Source organism: Salvia splendens, chromosome 8 (genome assembly GCF_004379255.2).
Source record: "Salvia splendens isolate huo1 chromosome 8, SspV2, whole genome shotgun sequence".
Lineage (NCBI taxonomy): Eukaryota > Viridiplantae > Streptophyta > Magnoliopsida > Lamiales > Lamiaceae > Salvia > Salvia splendens.
Window position 1 is genome coordinate 26,894,050 of NC_056039.1, and position 26,704 is coordinate 26,920,753.

General features: G+C 36.2%; 2 protein-coding genes and 2 long non-coding RNA genes across 5 annotated transcripts; 2 read left to right on the forward strand and 2 right to left on the reverse strand.

Annotated features, from left to right (window-relative positions):
• Window positions 1–305: 305 nt before the first annotated feature.
• Window positions 306–1,772, reverse strand: LOC121744959. Its single transcript, XR_006038732.1, has 3 exons — window positions 1,688–1,772; window positions 1,322–1,377; window positions 306–323 (listed from the first exon to the last, which is right to left on the reverse strand). It is a non-coding gene; the product is annotated as an uncharacterized LOC121744959 (long non-coding RNA).
• Window positions 1,773–2,767: 995 nt separating this feature from the next.
• On the forward strand, window positions 2,768–7,068 carry LOC121744891 (probable LRR receptor-like serine/threonine-protein kinase At1g63430). Of its 2 annotated transcripts, none has more exons than XM_042138575.1 (13): window positions 2,768–3,352; window positions 3,472–3,610; window positions 3,722–3,793; window positions 3,885–4,028; window positions 4,130–4,279; window positions 4,635–4,751; window positions 4,843–4,907; window positions 5,101–5,367; window positions 5,446–5,651; window positions 5,753–5,885; window positions 5,962–6,119; window positions 6,210–6,425; window positions 6,497–7,068. In XM_042138575.1, exons 1-13 carry the CDS (start codon window positions 3,253–3,255, stop codon window positions 6,737–6,739), a joined length of 2,010 nt encoding a protein of 669 aa, XP_041994509.1. In that variant the 5' UTR covers window positions 2,768–3,252; the 3' UTR covers window positions 6,740–7,068. The 2 variants fall into 2 exon arrangements, with proteins under 2 accessions (XP_041994509.1, XP_041994511.1); XM_042138577.1 differs by having other exon boundaries at window positions 6,248–6,425; window positions 6,497–6,678.
• Window positions 7,069–7,178: 110 nt separating this feature from the next.
• Window positions 7,179–10,474, reverse strand: LOC121744894 (RNA-binding NOB1-like protein). Its single transcript, XM_042138580.1, has 5 exons — window positions 10,112–10,474; window positions 8,823–9,849; window positions 8,420–8,588; window positions 7,700–7,816; window positions 7,179–7,601 (listed from the first exon to the last, which is right to left on the reverse strand). Exons 1-5 carry the CDS (start codon window positions 10,437–10,439, stop codon window positions 7,455–7,457), a joined length of 1,788 nt encoding a protein of 595 aa, XP_041994514.1. The 5' UTR covers window positions 10,440–10,474; the 3' UTR covers window positions 7,179–7,454.
• A 2,094-nt stretch (window positions 10,475–12,568) lies between these two features.
• On the forward strand, window positions 12,569–14,326 carry LOC121744956. The gene is made up of 4 exons (XR_006038730.1): window positions 12,569–13,054; window positions 13,178–13,248; window positions 13,342–13,505; window positions 14,242–14,326. It is a non-coding gene; the product is annotated as an uncharacterized LOC121744956 (long non-coding RNA).
• The last annotated feature ends 12,378 nt before the right edge of the window (window positions 14,327–26,704 follow it).

Below are 26,704 nucleotides of genomic sequence, written 5' to 3' on the forward strand. Positions count from 1 at the left end.
ACAATTATTATCGTAACAAACACTATATTGCAAATAATGACAGTCGATAAAGGAGTAATGCAAAGATTGTAAAACACAATGCACAATCTTTAATGCTGAATACAGACAATTTACGCAGTCTCAAAAGCATTAGCTAATATCCAAACGCACTTATTATGTTGCGAAAAAGTACAGTTTTAAATTGAAACATCTATCCGCATATCAGTTTACCCATTAACCAAGATCTCATTATAGCCGAACCAAGACTCACTCCAAACCATAATTCTCGTCAACTGGAATAGCATCGTCAACTGCATCGTCAATGTCTGATCTTAGCCGCTTCTCTGATATGGAACAAACAAAGTAATACATCAAAACAATATCAATAAATCAGAATACATAATGGTGCTAGCTTTTTACAGATTAATGCATATATCATATGAAATAATGCATAACACAACCTCATAATGCATTAAAAATTACTCATAATGCATTGTCTAAACACAAAAATGCACATGTGTTACATAAAAAATGTATTAAACAATATAAATAATACCACTCATATAATGCACACAATACTAAAAAAAATGCACTATTACTGATTCACAATGCAGTACCCGCACAATATAATAAAAAATTCATACTAACTGGGCAGCTATTACAACATACCCAATACCCTTACTAATGCATAATTTAGTAAACATAATGCATAAATTATGTTCCATAATGCACAGTCTATACTAAAAAATGCACATATGTACTCATTCCTGAGTTTAGTCACTAAAACACACAACACCCTACATATTGCATAATTTACTGCACATAATGAATACCACTCATAAAATGCACAATATACTCCAACAAATGTACTACTACAGATTCTCAATGCAGTACCCACACAAATTAATAAACATATTTCATCCTGACTGAGTAAATATTAGTACACACCCAATGCGCTTATTAATGCATAATTTAGTAAACATAATGCATAAATCATGTTCAATAATGCACAGTACAAACTAAAAAAAAGCACATATGTACTATTTACTTATTGTAGTCACTAAAACACACAACACCATACATATTGCATACTTTTCTGCACATAATGACGGTGTCTGTATAGACATAATGCACTAATCAAACCATATAATATATAAAAGTAAGCTTCAATGATTTACGTAAACAGTACACGCAATACCCATAAATTGCATCATATACTGCAGGTTATGTCAATAAATTTCTATATAATGCATTACATATACAAAATAATGCAAGAATACTGACCAATAATATAGTACAACCAACGAATAATGCATCAGAACTAGGGAAACAATTATGTAACCTTCAGTATGTGTTCGTTGACTCTTGAAGGGTCTGTCTCTCTTCGTCATTGATGCTCTGTAATACACACCAACGAAATTTGTTAAATTCCTTCATCCAAATCGACAAAAAACATAGATATAACTCAATAATCAACCAAATCGTCATTACTGGACAGAATCGACATCACACTGAACACAAAATCGATAATTTCCAGAAACATCTACAAAATCCGTATGGTTTCAATTGGAAATATAGAACATATACCAAATACAACTCAACAATAAACTAAAAAAATTAAATAATGGACAGAACCCTAGATCAAAAGTTTACAATTTCATTTTTTGCGGAAAAAAATTGACCCAATATATTAAATAATGGACAGTACCCTAAATTAAATGCCCCAAAACGAGTCAAGGAGTGTAGATTTGGGTAATATTTTACCACCGGTGGACTTTAATCGCCGGAATCTTGGATCGCTGCTGTCAATTCTTCACCCTCGATGAATGGCTAGGGTTTTAGAGAGTGGAGGGAGTGGGGAGAGTGGAATAGGTTGAGAGAGTAATGAATGAGAGAGGTTGAAGAGATGGATACGTTCAAATCCCTGAAAATTCGCAATTGTCAAAAATATGCCACTTCGAATTTCTCCCATTTACTATATTGCCCCCATAATGCATAAGGTTAGGTTCTATAATGCAACGCGGACTGAGAATTTCAGCATCAATGTGGTCCATTGATTCATAGGATTTAATGGTTAATATTAAGAAGAGAAAAGGAGCTTAGGTATGAAAAGGAGAATAATGCTCCCCTATATATATATATATATATATATGAACTTTACCTTAGATCGTTGTACACATAATAAACCCTAGACAAATTTGAATGAATCGAAAATGCTATACTACTCCACCCGTCTCCCCTAAGATGACACACTTTTTTTAGTCTGTCCCAAATAAAATGACACATTTCTATTTTTGATAACTTTCTCTCTCCAATTAATACACTCAGTCATTTCCTCAATTAAATATTCAACTCTCTTTCTCTCTTCATTTAATACTTACACCCACTTTTTCTCTCTCCAATTAAAGACATTAACCAACAACTCCTAAAATCTCGTGACGATTATCAAACGTGTCATCTTAGCCGGCACGGAGGGAGTATTACTTTTTGGTATGGAATAAAAATGGAAGTATTAAAGGGGCTCCTAAGTTTTTCTGCACCTAATTACCAACTAATTATGTTGCGGTTTGAAAAAAATCTTTTCACCCACCACTGCAAACTTTGTTTAGAAAAAAATCACTGTCACTAACTACTTTGCTAATTAAATTATCTTCTTAATTCATCCCACGATATGAAATTACAAAATCATCCATCGTAGTTAATTTCATATGAGACAAATTCAGTTAACGGATCACTACTTGAAAAAAAGTTGCATGGATGATAAGAGAAAAGAGGTACGAGAGTGAAAGCAAATGGTGTTCTTGATCCCATTCTTGATCCCCACACACAACTGGACTACTGGAGTACTGCCATTTTATTTTACTCCCCGAAATCACTTGAAACATTCTTCCGTTTTCCTTGCTGTGATTGGACTCGATTTTGATTTTGTGTTCAATCATCCATTTTCTCTCTCTCTCACTCACCAAACATCTCTCTTTGAATCCAAGTCTTCCTCACTTGTCGAACTCCGTTCTCATTTTCCAGTAGCCTTTGCTTTCATTGATAGTTACTGATTTTGATTCAAGATTTGCTATCAAGCTTACTTTCTTTAAAAATCCATAGAATCTTGTCTTTCTTGTTCCGCGTTTGTTTCTCATTCTTCATATTCCTCTTTCTCTTCTTCCATAAACCCAATCTGTTTCTTCTTCTCCTGACCCTTATTTCTTGATTTCTTTTTGGGTTTCTTGAAATTTTTTACAGATGGGTTCGTCAAGTTCATGAGTTTGGTGTGCAATGCTTGGTAGAAAGATGATATCTTTACCTTCAATTCAAGCTCTTTTGTTTGGTGTAGGACTCTTATTCGCAGATTGCTTCGCAGTTCCCATAAATGAAGGTAAACTTTCTAGCTTCCAAGACTTCACAGATCTTGATTTGTGATTTAATATTACTCTTCAAGAAGTGTAATCTTTACATGCATGATTTCTCTGACAAAATTTCTGGATTTTGCTATAGTTGAAGCTCTAACTGCTTTCAAGAGAGCTATTTTTGAGGACCCTTTGCTGGTGTTGTTAAATTGGAACCCTGTGGTTTTAGACCCTTGTAATTGGGACGGCGTACATTGCTCGATTGCAGGAGACCATGTTGTAAAGATGTAAGGTTTCAACTTCAATATGCATATGTTTAAAGCTATGATGCTTGGATATGCTACATTGCTTATAAAATGGAAATTCAATAGTATTGGTTTATGATTGAATTTTTGCAGTAATATATCTGAGGCATCTGTGAAAGGGTTTTTTGCACCAGAGTTTTACAAGCTCTCTGCCCTGCAAGAGTTGTGAGTTTTCCATCCCGTTACTAGTTTTCCTGTAAGTTTATCACTGTGGCATGGCAATATGTTGATTAAGTCTCCCTCCTGGTTTGAACAGAATTTTGCATGGGAATTCGTTGATTGGTATAATACCCAAGGAGATTGGCCTGTTGACGAACCTCAAGGTATTGGATTTGGGGTCGAACCAGCTGACAGGTTCAATTCCGCACGAGATTGGAAACTTAACCAGTATCCAGAAAATGTCTGTGGGAAACTTGAGTTGGATATGAAGTTGCATTACTGATTTTGTATGATCTTTGTTGGTTTATACGTTTTCCTGTCTTTCCCTTCTCTGTGTTGCAGAAACCTTCAGTCCAATGTGCTGACTGGAAAATTGCCGTATGAACTTGGTATGCTGAGGTATCTTGAGGAACTTCGGCTGGATAGAAACAAGTTAATAGGAACTATCCCTGCTGCAAATAGCTCTCAGTTTTCGGCCATCAAGCATGGAATGTAAGTAGGGAGCTTTATCTATACTCAAATATAGTGCTATCTTGTGCTTCATCCCAATCAGTCACTGGTCTAGTTTTTCATATGATTATCTTGCTCAGTAACAACTAACACGACTCATCTATATAATTTGATTAGTGGTTTTTGTTGAACCGAGAGCAAGCAATACGTTTGCTATAGATGGTATATTTTTTTGTTCAGCTATCAATACCAAAATTCTGTAGATGTTTGCATTGGAAATCAAGTAACATGTTCGTTGGCAAATTTCTTAGCGCCTGCATTGCATTTACTAGTCTACGAGTGCATGTTTTGTTCCAAGAATGATATCATAACGTCGTTTCTCACTGGCTTCTTTTAGGTATGCTTCGAATGCCAGCCAACTGGGATTCTGCGGAGCCTCCCAATTGAAAGTGATTGACTTAGCACACAACTTTTTGGTTGGAAACATACCCCATTGCTTGGACTATCTGCCTAGGTACTTGATGTATATTACCATATATTGTTCATTGTATGTATTCCTTTGCCATTATTTTCATTGTTAACGTTCTTGGTTTATTTTATAATAGATCAAGTTTTCAGGGAAATTGCCTTCAAGATAAAGATGCTAAGCAGCGCCCTGCTACACAATGCGGTAAATGTCGCCGCTTCATGATTAAAACTATCCTCTTCAGTTCATTAAAGTTGTGATGATATATATGTACAATGACTTTTGGAATGTGAGTATGTAATGGGAGTTTTTGCCTTTTTGGTGGATCGAGACTTGTTACAATCATGTGAAAGCCTTTGAATTTAAGTAACGGTTGAACTTTAAACTTCCATTACAGGTGCACATGCTGCTTCACCGAATAAAACACACGCAGGAATGAACATGACGCACAATGCTACTGAAGTTAGGTCGTCGAGACATCAATCGAAAAACTCAAAACCAGTGTGGATCTTGGTTCTTGAAACCGTGACAGGGCTCGTGATTGGTTTGCTCTTCGTTTTTGCTGTTTTTACTGTTGTGCACATGTGGAAGAGAAGAAGACTTTCAATAATCATTCCGTGGAAGAAGTCTTCAAGTACAAAAGATTGCATGACCATGTATACAGGTTTGTCTCAGTGTGGAGAGTTTCTGCCTCAATCTATGATTATGAAAACATTGTAGATTAAGTCAATTGGTCGTGTAGACTCTGAAGCTACGAGGGAGGTTGTGAGTTATAGCCGAGAAGAACTTGAGTTAGCCTGTGAGGATTTCAGCAACATCATCGGTTCATCTCAAGATAGTGTGGTATACAAAGGCACTATGAAAGGTGGCCTTGAGATTGCAGTGATATCTTTTTGTATAAAAGAAGATCAATGGACAGGCTATCTGGAGCTTTATTTTCAAAATGAGGTATCGTCTTTCTTGACAAAATAAAACAATTACATGGCGCTTCAACGAGCATATCCGATAATCTTGAAATTGATCGACTACAAACTGTGTTTGTGGATCAGGTGGCTGATTTATCTAGATTAAATCATGAAAACACTGGAAAACTGCTTGGCTATTGCAGAGTAAGCCGCCCATTTACGAGGATGCTGGTATTCGAGTATGCCTCTAACGGGACACTTCACGAACACCTTCACTGTAAGTTCCTTCCTTTGGTAAACAATGTCCTGCAATAGAATAACTTAAATGAACCTACTTCATAAATTTTCTGCAGATGGAGAAGGAAGCCAGTTTTCTTGGACACGGCGAATGAAAATTATCATTGGCATTGCTCGGGGGCTGAAATATCTCCACACGCAGCTTGATCCTCCATTTACTATCTTGGAGTTGAATTCCAGTTCTGTCTATCTGACTGATGACTTCACCCCTAAGGTGAGGCTACGAAGCCCGCCTACTTACCTAACCGCATTGACTGTATAAATCTTTAAGTTGTGGTGATTGCATTTCTCTCAACGTGTGCAGCTCGTTGATTTTGAATGCTGGAAAACAATTATCTCCAGGTCGGAGAAGAGCTCAGCCACGATAAGCAACGAAGGCGCGGTTTGCATCCACCCGAGCTCTTTAGAGGGTCGTCATGTAGACGTACAGGGCAACATCTACGCGTTTGGGATTCTTTTACTCGAAATCGTGAGTGGACGGCCACCATATTGCAACGAGAAAGGCTGCTTATTCGATTGGGTGAGTGATCATGTCCAACTTTTCTACTTGGTAACCATCATGAACACGGGGTCTATCACTTTAAACTGCAGGCAATAGAGTTTTTGGAATTCCCGGATATGATGGCATACGCAGTTGATCGAGAGCTGAAGCATTTCCAATATGAGGACCTCAAAGTGATATACGAGGTGGTGAGCCTGTGCATTCATCCTAAATTTAACCGGAGGAAGACTGTGAGCGAGTTGTGCTTGATGCTGGAGAACGGGATCGACACATCCATATCAGGGGAGATGAAGTCGTCGGTGGCTTGGGCCGAGCTCACGCTTGCCTCATGATAGGCTCCTCCGACCCAATGCTGTACATGTCAAGATATAGTACCCTGATACTCGATTTTTTAACCTTTGCTGATTGATACCATTACGTGACACTAGTCGGTGTCCTGTGTGTAATGTGCAGTAGTAGGTCCCACTCGTCGCATGATCACGCATGGGTGGTGTAACCGTAGGTTACCGCGACATCATAGGTGGCTTAGAAGCTCTCATTGTTTGTATATTTGAGGCCATTTTAAGACGGGAGATTTAGGTTTGATACTTTGGTTAGAGTCTAACATGTTATGACAATGATTGTCTGTTTTTCAATTTCATCCGATCTTGTCAATTTGTAATTCTTCTTTAAGATTGTCCGTTACCTTACTTGAAGAGATAATCTATAAGTATACTTTATACTTTAAATGAATAAACTAAACATCTTTCGTTACCTTATTTGATGAGATAATTGATAAATACTATACTTTAAACTTTGAATAAATGATCATGTTTAGTGTGGTTTTGTGAAACTTCACAAAACTAAACTAAGTAGATAGAGTTTTGCTAACACAATGAACCATGACTCATTTGAAGTATCCAAAAACCTATCAGAGCAAAACTTGATTACATCACAACAGAGAAGGAAAAGGAAAAGGAAAAAAAAATCACTGACTCATCTCGTCTCGAACATTAACCACAACAAAATCGATGCATTTAAGCAAAAGTAGATATAGAAGTATGGTGCTTAGCATTTTCGAGGGGCATAACGGATGTCGTTGGGGTTCCTCTTCCCGCTGAAGACAGCAAGTGCTTTCCTAACCGGAGGCTGGAGTGGAGCTTTCTTATCATTGTGGTGGAGGAAAATGTCATCTGGTATAAAGAAATCGTCGTCCTGCAGAACATCAAGTTCAAGTAATGGATTGAGCCAACATCTTACACTCAAAAAACAAGAAATATAATGTAATTGATGAAATAGATTAAACAACAAACCTGCTTATTCTTCTTCTTTGTCTTTGGATACAGAAACTTCTGCGGAAGCTGATCCTCACGTAATATAGGGTTCTTTGTAATTGCATCTCTACCACCTTGAGGTAGAGGCAGTGAATACTGAAAAGGGATATCACACAACAAAGTTTGGTCAGATTTCTGCAAAAGTTTGGATCATAACTGTAAACAGAATCAATTCGGAATCTTACAGAAGATGCTGATAAACAAAGCGCAGAGACAACAAACAAGAAATTACATAGCACATCTTAAGAAACCAAACACACTCAGCGTTCTAAATAACAAATACAAGCAGCCTTCAAAGTATCATATTAATGCATCAACAGAAGAGACTATTCAAAGAATGAGAATGAGAATAAGATTACCTAAAGGAAAAATTCCATATTTTGTAGTACTTTTAAGTTTTCTAAATTGGGTCACACTACTTTAATTTGTTATTAAAAACTGAATCTTTGTTTACTCATCCATGTTAAGTTAGGTACTATTGCTCCAAAAGCAAGAAAGGACACAATTTGAAATAGTAATTTGCTTTTATCAAAAGTGGAGTTCTTAAACCCATTTAACAAAGGAAAAGAAATGGAGAAATTCATTACTTGTTATTTTGTCAAGACAAAAATATTTATTCAGAAACAGCAACCTGCAAAGGCTTTGATGTTTAAAGAACAAAGTGCAGACAAGATGGTTGTATAAAGAAGTTACTGCTACCTTTGTTCCACGTAAGGATACGCGTGGTCGACGTGTGGCCAATATAATACCATTGTCACTAACCGTAACAGCAACCTTTCGTAATGTGCCGCCATTCCCACATGTGGGACAGAAAATCTTACCGATTTCTGTAGTCACCTTAGAACAAGCATGGCATTTGAGCACCCACCTAGAGAAAGAGAAAGAATATCAGGTTGACATCCATATCATAAATATAGTAAATTATAAATCGATTCCAAAATGTGCTCTTTCGAATAATATATTTACTGATCCCATCCATTCTTGTTTTCTCCAGCTTCAGAATTGATACCATATATTTACACGAATACTTATTTTCTCCATCTATTCAGACTACTGAGAGTAACACTTAGAGAACAGAATCTAGAGCTATCCATACTCATACCTGTGAAGCTCGCGAATCTGCATTCCTCCAGGGGCCAGAAGTCTTAAACCCATCTGAAGAAGCACATTTTGCATTGCATAATCAGCAGTTATGCAAGCGACACTAGACTCGGATAAGGATCTAAGAGTCCAGCTCTGTTCGCTACTTATATCATCTGTATGCCATGTATCAGCATCTTCATTTGTCTGACTGGAAGAATCTATTGCCTCTACCCCACCGAATTCATCTCTTTGAGAAGGAAGATTATCCCTCTCACCATTTTGAGAAGACATCAAGCATTCTTCATCCAATTTCATCTTATTTATACCTTCAGAGACATCTGCATTTCCGTTACCATCCTTACAGAAACCATTAACCGTTTGCTCATAATTTTCATCCACAACAAGCTCTGGACATGTGTCATCATCGATGTTTTCAGCATCTGGATTACCCAGTGTGTCTTGTTGTACAGACAAAGCATCGCTCATGTCACGTCTAGCTTTTCTCCTGAGAAATCTTCTATGAGTACTTCGACTAACTGCAGGTCGCCAATCATCAGAGTTTTCATCAGATTGACCTAGCGATGCATCAATACCACCAGCCACCATCTTTTTCCCATCAATTTTAACCTCGCTCTTCTTCTTCGGATAGTATCTCTTGGGTTTTTCAAAACCATCACCGTCCTCCTGGTTTCCCGCACACGACCTACCATCGTGACTGGAAGCATCCTCCATACTAACTTGACCCTCTGGAATAGCACCGAGGCTCAAATCTTTGAGGGGCAAAATTCTAGAATCGGCATGTGATCCATTGTCTTCAGCATGGTCTAGCGCTTCCCATTCCTCGAGATTAGGGACATTAGAACCCCATCCCGGCAAGTCCTTTTCTGGAAGCCTTTTAACGTTAACTGCATGAATGGCGGGCGGGTTGTCTCTGAGATGCTGAGTCCCATGGATTTGGGCCTCGAGTGTGTAGGTCAAGGCAATGAGCTTCAAGTCCACATCCGAAAGTGTTTGCAAATCACCCGTAGCCCTAGCAAAGCTGGCCACTGTAAAATAACAAATTGAGTAAGAAAACTACTTTACATTAAAAGCTTTGAGCTTAATATTACCAAATCCACTAGCAGTAGCAGCAACAATATTCCATTCTCCTAGTTATGCACTTTTTAGTAATGTAAAGATCCCTTTTTAAATTGAAACTATGATTTATAATCGAACATCCAAAAACTATGATTTAAAACCGAACCTCATAAAAATAGCACAAAACTGAAGCAGATTTCTATTTTATGTAATAAATGAAGAAAAAATCACCTTTCTTAAGAGCATCAGGTGAAGGCTCGAGAGTATCAACAGTGAAGGGCAGAAAGTGGAGGGCGTGGCGAGAGGCGGGATCGCGAATTTCGGTGATGACCTCGGCGACGGAGACGAAGCGGTCGGCGGAGTGGAGGAGCTTCTCTCCTCCCTGGATTATGGCGTTGGCGTCAACAACTGCCACCGCGATTCCTTTTGTTGATGAGCAGCTCCCCACCAATTTTTGGGCGATAAATTCATTTGGTTGTTGCTTTTTCTGTGGTTTCTGCGGGGGTTGCTGCTTGAGGATATTGCTCCAGCACGTCGGCGGCGGAGCTTGTACTTCCATGGTAGAGAGGGATACAGAAGAAGAAGAAGAAGAATGGGAAAACGATAAACCCTATGATATTTTAGTTTTATAATATATTATGAAAATTGGGCCTATATTCTAACTGGGCCGAATACTAGTCCTATAATATATTAGGAAACTTAGGCTTATATTCTAATTGGCCGAATAATAAAGGGACTTCTTCATTAATTAAAAATTGAATATGTTTCTATCTATTAAAATTATAATGATTTGATTTTGTAATTTAAAAAGAAAATTTAAATCAATCTATTTTTAACTTTTTCGATTAGGATTTCTTAGTTTAGGGATTGGATATGACATCTACAATAAGTACGTGACCAGAAAAAATTCTTTCTAAAATTTAATTTTGCTTTATATTTTTAATATTAAATTTTGATTTGCACATATGAACATAAGAAAATAATACTTCCTCCGTCCATGAAAAATAGAGCACATTTGTCATTTTTGGTTGTCCATATAAAATAGAGCACATTTAAAAATTGAAAGTTTTCAACAACTTCACTCTTACTTTTTTCCCTTCTCTCTTACTCCCTCCATCCCACTACAAGTGATGAGTTTCTTTTGGGCACGAGATTTAAGGAAATGGTATTTGTTGAGTTAAAGTGGAGTGAATTAAGTATGAGAGAGGAAAAAGTAGGAGAGATAAAGATAGAATAAAATAAGAAAGATAGAAAAAAGTAAAAGAGATAGAATAAAGTAAGAGGGAGAAAATATTTTATTTTTTGCTAAAAGAGAAAATCAATCATTTGTAGTGGGACAACCCACCCAAAATGGAAAGTTGATCACTTGTGGTGGGATGGATGAAGTATTAATAATATGGACCCCACATTCCACTAACAATACTTCTCTCTTGCTTTTTTTTGCTTCTCTCTTACTAATAATATGGACCTCACATTCCAGTAATACTACTTGTCTCTTACTTTTTTTCCTTCTCTCTTACTTTATCATTTTCACATTAAAACTCGCGTTATTCACAATGTGTCCTATTTTTCATGGATAGAGGGAGTACACTACGCTTGTGAGAACCTTATAAAAGCAATATTCTCTGATACATCTAACATCCCAAAATAGGGTCTAGTAGAAAGTCATTTTCCGACATGAAATCGCCAGGAGAAATTATTAAAAATATTGCATGGAATAATTGATATGATTCAATAAAACTATGTATAAAATTTAGGAGTTAAAAGTATACAATTAGAGCTTTAGTGAATAAGAATAATGAAAAGAATTTTTAGTAACTAAATAGAACATTTTGAATAAATGATCATACGGTTTCAAAAGCAATTTGTTACGTAATTAAACTAGAAATTAAATACATGTTGGTATAAATAAATGCCACATAGAGGTGCCCACTGTTCCAGTTTTGGAATTTGCTGAACCAGAACCGAACCGCGAGTGTGTTTCGCGGTAACGGTTCCGATTTCAAAATCACCGGTTTCGGTTCCGAACCGACGGTTTTCCAGTGATTTTTACGATTTTTCATGTTTTTTGGCGGTTTTTTACTGTTTCGATTCGGTTTTTCGGCGGTTTTTCACAGTTCCGGTTTGGAACCGTCTGAAACTAGCGGTTCTAGCATGGTTTCAATTCAGAAAATTTGAAACTGAACTGAATCACGATTCTAAAATCGACAGTTTCGATTCAGATAAATTCTCACGATTACGGTTTGGAACCGTAACCGTCAGTTACAGTTTCACGGATAACCGCAAGATCATAAACCTTGGGCACCTCTAATACTACAAATGGGATTGAAGGATACAGTCATACAAAAATAAAATAATAAAAAAAAGCTATTAAAATAATAGTTATTATTTAAATATTAATAAGTAGAGGGCCAAAACTTACAAATAAAGTAAAAATATTTCCTTCTGGAAGGAGTATGGCAATGGTACGAAATTATTAAGAACATGTGATACAATTCTTCTTTTCCATTTATTTCTAGAATACTCTAGAACTAAATTAAAACAATTCTAATAAAAATTCTAGACCATGAGGTGACTTGGTATAAATAGAACCTTAAGTTAGTTATTTGTTCTATAGATAAATAATTAATATTAGGACCCCTTATAGATAAATAATTAATAGTAGGATCCCTTACATGCACAATCCTTTTTAGTGTAGAACTAGATATTAAATATTGACCAATGAATTTACTATATCCTAATTCCATACTTCATTATGTGAATTAATTAGTTCAACCAAAAGGTGTCTTTGTCATTTTGTATATAAGTCAAATAGGGTAAAATTGTTTTTGGCATAAATCAAGAGACTATGAATTAGGGTAAAACAAAAACTCACATATTCCTATTCATCGCTCAACGTGTCAACTTACCCAACTCTTTTCTTCCCAACGCGGCCCGGTAGTACGATAGTCTTGATTAATGGATTCCTTCTTCCCGTCGTCATCTTGATTCTCGTTGTCATTCTCAACCCAGCGCTTTGTCGAATTTTAACGTGGTGCAAACAAGACGTGGAAAATTGAACGGCAATTGTTGTATTCACCAATTTTTACAGTCTACGAAAACTCTACAAACTAACCTCTAACATTTTGGTTGTAGATGAGAGGATATTGCATTCCAGAACTTCATCCGGTGTGGGTGAGTTCAATGCCTTTGTTAATTTTGTTTAGATTTTGTTAATTTTGCTTCAAATAAGTTCAGTGCATACGGAAATTTAGGTCATCTTTTATGGTTTTTTATTCTTGTTTTAATTTAACCTAGTACCACTGCCTTCAATTGGAAAAAGTAAGCGAGGACGCCCACCCCAAACCTGATGGAACCAAACCGTTCAGGTGAGCTATCCCCAATTCTGGAATTTTAAGTCTGTTCACAATTTTTGGTATGATTTAGTTTATTAAAGTTTTTGTTTTTTCATTCAATCTTAGGTATGAGATGAAGTATTTTCAACATTAGCTGAAGTAGTTCAGTAATCTAGTTAACGTTTTCTTAAAATTAACTTCCCGTTCTACAATTGGGAAAACTAAGCTGGGACGCCTGCTTAAAACCAGAACGAGGTCCACCCCAAAGTTGATCGAACCAGGCATTTCGGGTGAGCTATCCCTAATTTTGGAAATATATTTTTTTGATAACTTTTTTTTGATCATATGTTAATTAAAGTTTTGGAATATATTATTAAAGTTTTATTTTTCATTCGTTCACTTAGGAACTCTGGAAAATGAAGAAAGTTTTTTCATTCAAATTAGTGGTGGTATATAGTGGATGAAGTTGGGAATGATGTAGTTATTTAATTATACGATGAAGTCTTTTCAACATCAAATGAAGTTTTTTTTTCTGATTCATGTGTGTTGATGTATGTAATTAGATTTATTTATGTGTATGTGTAATTGGAACTTATGAAATAAAGTAAATTTTTTCATTCAAATTGGTGGTGGTATTTCTGGTCCAGAATGTTTGATTTAATTTACTATTTTGGATTACAGTATAAGATGATTCTATTGTTGTTTACACTATTTTACTGCTATGGTTCTGATTTTTGGATTTCATGAAAGCTATTCAAGAGATGAGTGATTACAGTGTAAGATGAAGTGACACACTACAAGATAAGTTATTACAATATAAGCTAAAGTGGTTACAATATATTAGATTAAGTGATTTGTTTCATTTCAAATTTGGCTCATTTATTTGGATGAAGTTACACCTTTTTATGATGAAGTTATAACATTATACGATGAAGTTAATACTTTATAATATGCATTGCTTTCTTTCATTGCGTAATATTTATTGTATTTGGTTCGGCACTAACACCGTAATTGTTCTTTATGTAGACAAATCAGCTCCCACTAAGGAGATACCTGCATTGAATCAACTACCTACGACGCTTTCAACATTCAAACTGAACGAACCACTTGGGCACTTTTTAAAACGATTCATAGAAAAATGAGTATTTGATTCATTATAATGATATACGTTGTTCATTATTATATTATATTAGAAAATATTGTTACTATTGTATTTCAATATATATTACTGTTGTTCACATCATTTATTTAGTTCATGATAAGTACAATGATAGTTAACCTTGTTGCTATTATTGTATACTTTAAAAGGTTATAATTGGTTCATTACTAACATTCATTCAGTTTATTTATAATGTTTATTGAGCTCATTATTTAGTTTATATACTACTCATTTGAAAAAATGTGTTATTATTCAAGAATAAACAAAAATTTTCATTGGTGGTCATCGATTTATGGATGATTAATTTAGCTTTGATGGATTTTGGACAATCGAGGTAAAATTTGTACAATGAGACACAATTTGAGGATTTAATTTTCCATAATTATAATATAGATATTTTAGCATGAAATTAGGAATTAATTAATCTTTTCAAATTTGATTCATGATTTGGAATATCCGATTTTCCATAATCATATTATGGATATTTTAGCAAAAATTAGAAAATAATTTGGTGTGAACAAGAAGTAATATTAGAACTCGCAACTATATAAAGTTCATCTTATATAAAAAACAGTTCACCTAATTGCAGAAAACAGTTCATCTTATTCCAGAAAACATTTCATTACAAATAAAAATCGTAGGAACAAAAATAGTTATTGTTCATGGTTGAAATTCATAACAAACACAAATCAATCCACAATATCCATTGCTAACAGTTCATAATAATATCTGACTCGGTTCATTTTTTAAGCGACGTACTACAAATATCCACTGTTACTCGCATTACAAAACAAATACTTCAATAAATTCCATATACAATTTAATGAATTTCAAATCACGTTCACAACTATTACATCGCGTGTTGAGCATGAACATGAATTGACGATGAAGATGTAATTGCAGGCGTGAAATCAATGGAGATTAAATAGCGGACGGTGAATGTAATTGCAGGTTCAGAATTGCATATATTGAATTGCAGTCAATGGAGATGTAATTGCATGCACTTAATTAAAGACGTGGTGTGCGTGAATTGCAGCCGCAGATGGAAACGTGTTCATCTACTTGCATGCGTGAATTGGTGATGGAGATTTAACTGCTAGCGTGAATTGGCGATGGAGATGTAAATTGAAGGTGTCAGCGATGGTGTGAAGCAATTGTTGACGATGATTAATTCTGGAGATAAATTTCAAATTTGTGTCGATGATTAAAGGAAATAAACTAACTGATGCAGTATTTGTATTCCAATTCAACCCTTCATCTGATTTTTAGAATTAAAATAATAAGATTTGGTTGATTTATTATATACACAAGATTATAAAATCGGATGGCTGATATTGGGTCCCTAGTTCGGTCTTTAAAATTAGTTCGACATTTAATACAATCCATTAATAGTAATTAGGTTATAGAAATTTAATATGATAATTAAGACAGGTTTTTGCCCCCACTACTAATTAAATGAGAGGCTCGGTCTCTTCATCCAATTAAGGGTGATAATATAGTTTAATTATTATGTTAATCTGAAGAGAGGGAAAGAGAATGAGCGTTGAAAGACGAAAGTGAACGATAAACCCTATGAGTATATTAAGATAATTGGGTCGTATTTAATTATAATATGGTTCAACTGTTGTGTGATATGGGTCAACTTTTCACTCTAATGCCTAATACTAAATAGGCTTTTTATTAGACAAATTTTCTTGTTTTCGCTCAGACTATTTAAAAAATAACTGAACTAGATGCGAACTTCAATTGGACATGTTAATGCATGTATAGGATAGTGATTTACTTATTGTAGTTACAAATTTCTAAGTTTTATTATTTTTTTAAATTAAAAGTTTGAATTATTTGATATTACATTATTAGGCGGTGTCTCTTGCTCAATTCATCATATTTCACTAGATCAGAGGTGTGATAGGATTCCGAAGGATGAAGCGGATATAGAAAGTTCTAATAACACTTAATTGTTTTAGTTAGTATAGCTCTAGATGTTACATTTAGATAAATTTTCATAATTTTGCCAAGGATTCTTCCTAAAGAAAGGGGAGTGAATTCGGGTAGCACTAAAACCGTCTCCGGAGGAGAAAGAACGCGAAGGAGCAACTAGTACCAAAATCGAAACTGAGGGCTGATTTAAACAGTCTTTTATAGTCAAGATGATGTTCAAATGTTTTTTACGTCTTTACGTCGAAAGTGCTTCACATGAGTACCTAGCACGACCAAATCGAAGCTCGGGTGATGGAGTCATGGTCGTTTAATGAAGAACGGTATAATGTCAAGCTAGCGACCCGCTGGGTTAGCTCAGACTCCCGAACAGAGTCAGCCAATCGCCGAGTTTGCAACCTTGCGACCCCAACGACCTGCTAGAATGAGAAGAGTCGTCAGATTCAATAGATAGGATTTTGAATAGTTTTTTAGACTCTTCACATTTCGTCTCCCATCAATATAGGGTCTTTTACTCTCTTTTGTATTAGAGAGGTTAGAGTTGAGTTCAAAGAGTTTCTCCAAAGAGTCCCTCTCCATGTTGGGTAATATGAATGTTTGGAAATTTCATAGTTGGGCTATGGTTGTTTTGTGGTTAGCCCGGAGTTAATCACTTAGTTAAAATGGTTGCTTGGATGAAAGTAGCTAAGGGTTGCCATCATCGTATTGGTGGAGGTCCTTGGTCTTCAAGAGGCCATTTATTCACACATTATTTCTTCCATTTCTATATCTCCCATTAATTCTATATTTTGTTCTATCTTTTTGTGGGATGTGACCCCTATCTTTTTTAGCGTATGTTGTTTTATGTAACTTTAGTTATTATAATTGTTTTGTGTTTTTACAAGAACAGGTCTTGCGCTAATTTTAAGATTCGCATTACGTATAGTATTAGATTCAGGTAATTATCGTGTGGTTTCAACTTAAACTGTATCGTATCGTTAACAGTATGACTAAAAATTTTTATAACATGAACACACACAAAGTAAATAGGTTTTGGTTCATATTGGGTCGACTTATTGTTGGATTTGTGTTAGACCTTGTTGGGTTGATTATGTGGTGACCCAAATCCCCAATGATGACTCAACCTACACGATTTACAAATACTAATTTTTCATATAAAATGATAGCAATAAAAACATATGTAAACTAGTTTCATTTTCAATCCAACATCATTTTCTTCTTTCAAAACATCATTGCTTCAAAAACGAAACACACTACCATTTTCAGTTAGGTAAAATATTATTACTCCCTCCGTCCCTGAAATTTTGTCACATTTTTCCATTTCCGCCAGTCCCACAAAATTTGTCACATTTCACTTTATACCAAAAATGGTAGTGGACTCCACTTTCCACTAACTTATTCCCTCTCATATTTTATTATAAAACTAATACTTTAAAAATAGGACTCATATCCTACCAACTTTTTCAACCAACTTTCTATTACATTTCTTAAAACTCGTGCATGATCAAACTGTGACAATATTTGGGGGACGGATGGAGTATCTTGCATCAACTCAATGGGCTCCTACCCTACCGAATTGAAAATGGTGTCCTCACAATGGGCTCCTACCCGACCGAATAGGAGTTCGTTTACCATATTTGGGTGTCCCACTTTAGGAGTTCTGGTTTAACATATTTGGGTGTCACACTTTAGGAGTCCTGGTTGAAATATTCCATAAATGGTTATAAACCCACATTCCACTAACCTTTTTACACTCACATTTTATTATAAAACTAATATACTCCCTCTGTCCCTGAAGAGTATGCAATATATCTTTTATCGTCTGTCCCCAAAGAGTATGAATATTCTTTTTTGGAAACTCTCTTCTCTCTAATAAAGTGAGACATATTCTCCACTAACAATACTTAAAAAACTTTATTTATCTCTCTCTCTCTTACTTTACCAATAATGCATTAAAACCCGTGCCGAACCCAAAGTTCATACTCTTTGGGGACTGGGAGAGTATAAAAGTAGGACTCATATTCCACTATCGTTTTTCACCAACTTTCCTTTATATTTGTTAAAACCAGTGTTAAAGTAAAATGAGACTCTTAAAATGGGATGGAGTACAATATTGGCAAGTTCTTATCATTAAAGAAGATGGGCAAGGATGTTTTGGTACTAAAAGTGGGCTCCTACCCAACCGAATAGAGTTGCATTTTAATTCCACCAGGTCGGATGGATAAGATCGAAGTCCAAAGAGTTCTACCCGATCGAACGAGTTTAAGCCCTTGACTCCAGCCAGTTGGGTTTGATGCAACAGTTAGTACAAGATTTCTGCCAAACCAGGTAATAATTTCTGCCATCATCCAAAATTTTAGTTATTTGGTTACATATTTTATTTCCATTGTATTTGTACTTTAGATATTATAAGAAATGAGTCCACACTCAGCTCTAGTTTCCAGAAGAATTAAAGGAAGAAGGAATCAGAAAACTAGCCGTTAGGAAGTTAGTTATTCTGTTAGGAAAGAGCAGTTATTAGCTCTAGTTCTTGAATCTTGTTTCTTGATTCTTTTTCTGTTAGTAGCAATTATCAGAGTGTATGAGCTTTATATATAGCTCGGTTTACTTGTATCCTAGATAGATGATAGTTAGAAATCAATCAATAAAAGAGAATTCTCTTTCTCCAAGAAACTCGCTCTTCTTCCTCAATTAGTGTGTGTTCTCTGTGTGTGTGAGTGTTCATACCAAGTGTGTGTGAGTCTTGTGTGCTGAGTTAACAAGTGGCGCCGTCTGTAAGAATTTGAGGCTGATTTGCAGAAGTTCAGATAGTCTCAAAGATGGCAGCAAGGCTAGATGCAGAGAAATTCACAAGCAAAAATGATTATGGCTTGTGGAAAATGAAGATAAAGGCAGTTCTAATCCAGCAAGGCTTGGCCGCAGTTCTTGCTCCTCCGAGTGAGGGAAAGCTCCAATTCTTGATGAGAAATCTCAAGCCAAGTTTGATGAGAAGAAGTATGAAGAAATTTCTAAGGGATCCACCTCTGATAATCTAAAAGAAACCAGGTCATGCCACTGGTGCAAGAAACCTGGGCATCTAAAGAAAGATTGTTTTGCATGGAAGAGGAAGGAAGCCTCTGAGGGCAAAGGGCAGAATACCTCTGATTGTGTAGAGGGTGTTGATCCTCCAGCTTCTGAATGTGTTAGAAAGTGGAGTTAGTCAGAAATGGATCATGGACTCATGGTGCAGTTTTCACATGTGCCCCAATAGGAGCTGGTTCCATGATTTCAAGGAGATAGATGGAACAGTCCTCCTAGGCAAAAATCACACCTGCAAAATCAGAGGAGTTGAGAAGGTGAAGTTGAGGCTTCAAGATGGTTCCATAAAGATTTTGACAGAAGTGAGATTTATTCCTGAAGTTAAGAGGAATCTAATTTCTTTGGGGATGCTGGAGCAGAAGGGATTCAATATCTTGATGAGTCAGGGAAAGATCCTAGTGCAGTCAAGGAATCAAGTAGTGATGATGGCTGAAAGAGATCATATACTCTACTACCTAATTGCTGAAGCTGTTGATGGAGAAAGCCATTCCATATCTATTGAAAACAGCATGAAAGAGCTAGTAAAAAGGGGTTTGATCACTGGAGATGTCAGTAGCAGATTAGATCCTTGTGAGCAATGCATTCTTGGAAAGGCAAAGAAAGCTCCATATCCTACATGTATACATTCATCTAGTTATCTATGGGATCCTTCTCCTATTAATTCTGTTGGTGGAGGAAGATACTATTTGTCTATTATTGATGACTATACTAGAAAATTGTGGGTCTATATTCTGAGAGATAAGTCGGAGACATTTGCAAAGTTCAAAATGTGGTGCAAAGAGGTGGAGTTAGAGAAAGGAATGAGTGTGAAATGCCTTAGGACTGACAATGGCCTTGAATATCTTTCTACTGAGTTTGATTTGTTTTGCAAAGAGAAGGGAATGAAGAGGCATAGGACAGTCCCTTCCAACCCGCAACAAAATGAGGTTGCAGAGAGGATGAATAGAACAATACTTGAGAGTGTAAGATGCCTACTTCTTTGTTCTGGATTAAGCAGCAAATTCTGGGGTGAGGCAGTGTATACAGCTAGCTACCTATCTGATCAACAAGTGCCCTGCTACAGCCTTAAAATCTGAAACTCCATATTATATGTGGTATGGAGTTCAAAGTGGCTACTCAAAGTACAAGGTGTTTGGGTGTGCAGCCTATGCTCATGCTAGGCAAAGTAAGCTGGAAGCTAGAGCACTAAAGTGCATCATGCTGGGCTATCAGAAAGGTGTTAGGGGTATAGGCTCTGGTGTATTGAGCCCGGAAAGCAGAAGGTGGTCATTAGTAGTGATGTGGTGTTTGTAGAGACTCACATGCCTTACTTAAGTAAAGATAAAGCTTCTGATGATGCAGACAGATACCTTCTTTAAGGTGGAGTCGGATACTATGAGCCAAGAAGTAAGTGGAGCTAGTGATTCAGATAGTGAGTTTGAATCTGAAAGTGGTGTTGCTTCTAGTCAAGATGGAGGCCGTACTGATGCTGGAAATTCCAGAGAGTACCAGATTGCTAGAGATAGAGGAAGGAGAAATGCTAAATCTCCTAAGAAGTTCTCTAATATGGTCTATTATGATCTATGTACTGCTGAAAACATAGAGCTTGCTGATCCTCTCACTTATAAGGAAGCAACGAGAAGTAAAGACAGAGAAAAGTGGATAGAAGCTATGAATGAAGAGATTGAATCTTTACTCAAGAATAAAACCTGGATTTTGGTGGATGAATCTCAACTTAAATCTAATGGGAAATAAAGGATATTAGTAAGCAGCAAATGTGTGCTTAAGAAGAAGATTGAAACTACTTATAAAGACAGAATTAAGTTCAAAGCTCGTTTGGTGGCTAGAGGTTTTACACAGCAAGAAGGTGTGGACTTCAATGAGGTGTTTGCTCCTGTTGTGAAGCACACTTCTATTAGAATTTTGCTGGCTGTAGTGAATCACTTGGATTGGGAATTGCAGCAGTTTGATGTCAAGACTGTTTTTCTCAATGGAGATCTTGAGGAAACTATTTTCGGATCAGCCTGAGGGTTATGTAAAAATTGGAGAAGAAGGCAAGGTTTGCTTACTGAAAAAGAGCCTTTATGGACTAAAAAGAAGTTTGATGAGCAAATGGTTAAGATTGGTTTCACAATATCTAAGTTTGATGATTGCATTTACATAAAGAAGAAAGGTAACACTCCAGTAGCCTATCTGTTGATTTATGTAGATGATATGCTACTTGCTGGACCATCTATGGCTGAGATACAGAAAGTCAAGGCAGATTTGAAGTCTAGCTTTGAAATGAAGGATCTGGGTGAGGCAAGGAAGATCCTTGGCATTAATATTCAGAGAGACGGAGGCTGTAAGAGGTTGTGGCTACTTTAGTCTGATTATATTGAGAAGGTTCTGAAAAGGTTCAATATGGACAATGCTAGGGCTGCTACAACTCCTCTCTCACAGAGTTTTAAGCTTTCTAAGGAACATGCTCCTAAATCTAAGCAAGAAGCACGTGAGATGGAATCTATTCCTTAAGCTAGTGTAGTTGGAAGCATTGTGTAAACTATGATCTGTACAAGGCCAGACCTGGCCCATAGTATCTCAGTTACTAGCAGGTACATGTCTGATCTTGGGAGAGGGAATTGAAATGCCCTTAAGTGGATTTTGAGGTACATGAAGAACACTAGTAGTAGCTGGGGAATTATGTTCAATGGTTGTGATAAGGTGTGTGAGGAAGTAGTGGTGGGCTACTGCGATGCAGATTATGCTACTAACTTGGATAACAGAAAGTCCCAAACTGGTTATCTCTTCAACATGTTTGGAACTGTGATTAACTGGAAGTTAGGCTTACAAAGTGTTGTTGCCTTGTTAACAACAGAGGCAGAGTATATGGCACTAACAGCAACAATGCAAGAAAGTTTTTGGATCCAGGGTGTGATCTCAAATTTTGGTTCTGATTAGGAAACCATGGTTGTTCATTGTGACAGTAACTCAGCTATGTGTTTAGCTAGACATCAGTACTTCCATGAAAGAAGCAAGCAAATAGATGTGAGACTACATTTTATTAGAGATGAGATTGAGAAGGGAAGGGTAAAGGTGGTCAAGATTGACACTTTGCACAATCCTGCTGACATGCTTACAAAGTCTCTAGGAAGAGACAAGTTTGATCACTGCAAAGAATTGATCAATGTTTGCTGCAAGATCTGAGGTGTGTACTCAGGTGGAGAATTGTAAGAAATGAGTCCACACTCAGCTCTAGTTTCCAAAAGAATTCAAGGAAGAAGGAATCAGAAAACTAGCCGTTAGGAAGTTAGTTATTCTGTTAGGAAAGAGCAGTTATTAGCTCTAGTTCTTGATTCTTGATTCTTTTTCTTTAGTAGCAGTTACCTGAGTGTATGAGCTTTATATATAGCTCGGTTTACTTGTATCCTAGATAGATGATAGTTAGAAATCAAACAAAAAAAAGAGAATTCACTTTCTCCAAGAAACTCTTCTTTCTTAATTAATGTGTGTTCTCTGTGTGTGAGTGTTCATACCGAGTGTGTGTGTGTTACTGAAGAGTGGGTGAGTCTTGTGTACTAAGTTAACAGATATGATATAGGTAACTAAATATATTTGTAAAATTCTAAGGTGTCGTAAAATAATTCTTTAGTTTAATATTTCTTTATTTTCAAATCTTGACTCATGTTATTCATTTGGTAGTTATTGTGCTTCACTAATTTAATGGATTTGTCATTTAATAATCTTCGGAGTTTAAATTCAATTAAGAAACTAGTATTTGTCCTTTTCTACTAAAGAACTTGTGTTTCCATTTTAAAAAATTGGAAAAATAATATAAATATTATATAATCTCTCTCAATTTGAAACACAAAATAAGAAGATCCAAAATAGTGAACTAAGAACTAGCAGCTAGTCCACCCGCTAGTACACTATTGCGACCGACTAGCAGTTGACGTACTAACACGACGAATGACGTACTAGCACGACGAATAACGTACTAGCACGACGAGTTTATCATTGTAAGCTAGAGCACTAAAGTGCATCATGTTGGGCTATCAGAAAGGTGTTAGGGGTATAGGCTCTGGTGTATTGAGCCCGGAAAGCAGAAGGTGATCATTAGTAGTGATGTGGTGTTTGTAGAGACTCACATGCCTTACTTAAGTAAAGATAAAGCTTCTGTTGATGCAGACAGAGACCTTCTTTAAGGTGGAGTCGGATACTATGAGCCAAGAAGTAGGTGGAGCTAGTGATTCAGATAGTGAGTCTGAATCTGACAGTGGTGTTGCTTCTAGTCAAGATGGAGGCTGTACTGATGCTGGAAATTCCAGAGAGTACCAGATTGCTAGAGATAGAGGAAGGAGAAATGCTAAATCTCCTAAGAAGTTCTCTAATATGGTCTATTATGATCTATGTACTACTGAAAACATAGAGCTTGCTGATCCTCTCACTTATAAGGAAGCAACGAGAAGTAAAGACAGAGAAAAGTGGATAGAAGCTATGAATGAAGAGATTGAATCTTTACTCAAGAATAAAACCTGGATTTTGGTGGATGAATCTCAGCTTAAATCTAATGGGAAAGAAAGGATATTAGTAAGTTGTAAATATGTGCTTAAGAAGAAGATTGAAACTACTGATAAAGACAGAATTAAGTTCAAAGCTCATTTGGTGGCTAGAGGTTTTACACAACAAGAAGGTGTGGACTTCAATGAGGTGTTTGCTCCTGTTGTGAAGCACACTTCTATTAGAATTTTGCTGGCTGTAGTGAATCACTTGGATTGGGAATTGCAGCAGTTTGATGTCAAGACTGTTTTTCTTAATGGAGATCTTGAGGAAACTATTTTCGGATCAGCCTGAGGGTTATGTGAACATTGGAGAAGAAGGCAAGGTTTGCTTACTGAAAAAGAGCCTTTATGGACTAAAAAGAAGTTTGATGAGCAAATGGTTAAGATTGGTTTCACAATATCTAAGTTTGATGATTGCATTTACATAAAGAAGAAAGGTAACACTCCAGTAGCCTATCTGTTGATTTATGTAGATGATATGCTACTTGCTGGACCATCTATGGCTGAGATACAGAAAGTCAAGGCAGATTTGAAGTCTAGCTTTGAAATGAAGGATCTGGGTGAGGCAAGGAAGATCCTTGGCATTAATATTCAGAGAGACAGAGGCTGTAAGAGGTTGTGGCTACTTTAGTCTAATTATATTGAGAAGGTTCTGAAAAGGTTCAATATAGACAATGCTAAGGCTCTCCTCTCTCACAGAGTTTTAAGCTTTCTAAGGAACATGCTCCTAAATCTAAGCAAGAAGCACGTGAGATGGAATGTATTCCTTAAGCTAGTGTAGTTGGAAGCATTATGTAAACTATGATTTGTACAAGGCTAGACCTGGCCCATGCTATCTCAGTTACTAGCAGGTACATGTCTGATCTTGGGAGAGGGCATTGAAATGCCCTTAAGTGGATTTTGAGGTACATGAAGAACATTAGTAGTAGCTGGGGAATTATGTTCAATGGTTGTGATAAGGTGAGTGAGGAAGTAGTGGTGGGCTACTGCGATGCAGATTATGCTACTAACTTGGATAATAGAAAGTCCCAAACTGGTTATCTCTTCAACATGTTTGGAACTGTGATTAACTAGAAGTTAGGCTTACAAAGTGTTGTTGCCTTGTTAACAACAGAGGCAGAGTATATGGCACTAACAGCAACAATGCAAGAAAGTTTTTGGATCCAGGGTGTGATCTCAAATTTTGGTTCTGATTAGGAAACCATGGTTGTTCATTGTGACAGTAACTCAGCTATGTGTTTAGCTAGACATCAGTACTTCCATGAAAGAAGCAAGCAAATAGATGTGAGACTACATTTTATTAGAGATGAGATTGAGAAGGGAAGGGTAAAGGTGGTCAAGATTGACACTTTGCACAATCCTGCTGACATGCTTACAAAGTCTCTAAGAAGAGACAAGTTTGATCACTGCAAAGAATTGATCAATGTTTGCTGCAAGATCTGAGGTGTGTACTCAGATGGAGAATTGTAAGAAATGAGTCCACACTCAGCTCTAGTTTCCAAAAGAATTCAAGGAAGAAGGAATCAGAAAAATAGCCGTCAGGAAATTAGTTATTCTGTTAGGAAAGAGCAGTTGTTAGCTCTAGTTCTTGATTCTTGATTCTTTTTCTTTAGTAGCAATTACCTGAGTGTATGAGCTTTATATATAGCTCGGTTTACTTGTATCCTAGATAGATGATAGTTAGAAATCAAACAATAAAAGAGAATTCACTTTCTCCAAGAAACTCTTCTTTCTTAATTAATGTGTATTCTCTGTGTGTGAGTGTTCATACCGAGTGTGTGTGAGTTACTGAAGAGTGGGTGAGTCTTGTGTACTAAGTTAACAGATATGATATAGGTAACTAAATATATTTGTAAAATTCTAAGGTGTCGTAAAATAATTCTTTAGTTTAATATTTCTTTGTTTTCAAATGATTGGCTCATGTTATTCATTTGGTAGTTATTGTGCTTCACTAATTTAATGGATTTGTCATTTTATAATCTTCGCAGTTTAAATTCAATTAAGAAACTAGTATTTGTCCTTTTCCACTAAAGAACTCATGTTTCCATTTTAAAAAATTGGAAAAATAATATAAATATTATATAATCTATCTCAATTTGAAACACAAAATAAGAAGATCCAAAATAGTGAACTAAGAACTAGCAGCTAGTCCACCCGCTAGTACACTATTGCGACCGACTAGTAGTTGACGTACTAGCACAACGAATGACCTCTCATAAGTCGGATATAGCACTAGTCCACTATTTGTGGGCTCCCAATGTACTAGCGCACGGACTAGGGATTTGTTTTTCTTTCAATGACATTCTAGCACAACGAACAACCTCTCGTAAGTCACATATAGCGCTTGTTTTTCTTCAATGACATACTAGCACAACGAACAACCTCTGAAAGTCACATATAGCGCTAGTCCGTTATTTGTGGACTCCCAATGGACTAGCGCACGGACTAGGGGATTTTTTTCTTTTAAAACTCTATATATACTACTCATTGCAGTTCATTTTCATTTACACTACTTGTATTAACAATTATATATACATTTCGTTTTCATTGAATTGTACTTTTAAATTTTTTTATTTTGATTATGTATATATATTTTAATTTATATAAAAAGGTTGCATTTTCTAGTTAAGATGTGTTTTTAGCTAGTCCAATCACTAATAGGACTAGATAGTCCAAAAGGCATTTCTAATTTTGAAAACTCTGTCGTCAATTAATACAGCAGCGACTATCTCTTATAAATTAAATATTCAACAATATTTCTCTATATTTGATACTTAAACTTACCTTTTCTCTA

Bases quoted from the DNA above. Each gene is read 5' to 3' on its own strand.
- LOC121744894 (XM_042138580.1), bottom strand. From the start codon at position 10,439: ATGGAAGTACAAGCTCCGCCGCCGACGTGCTGGAGCAATATCCTCAAG. The intron at 9,850-10,111 runs GTGATTTTTTCT...GTTATTTTACAG, and splicing joins ACCTGATGCTCTTAAGAAAG to TGGCCAGCTTTGCTAGGGCT. The intron at 7,602-7,699 runs GTTTGTTGTTTA...GATGTTCTGCAG, and splicing joins CAAAGAAGAAGAATAAGCAG to GACGACGATTTCTTTATACC.
- LOC121744891 (XM_042138575.1), top strand. From the start codon at position 3,253: ATGCTTGGTAGAAAGATGATATCTTTACCTTCAATTCAAGCTCTTTTG. The intron at 4,280-4,634 runs GTAAGTAGGGAG...GGCTTCTTTTAG, and splicing joins TCGGCCATCAAGCATGGAAT to GTATGCTTCGAATGCCAGCC. The intron at 5,368-5,445 runs GTTTGTCTCAGT...TTGGTCGTGTAG, and splicing joins TTGCATGACCATGTATACAG to ACTCTGAAGCTACGAGGGAG.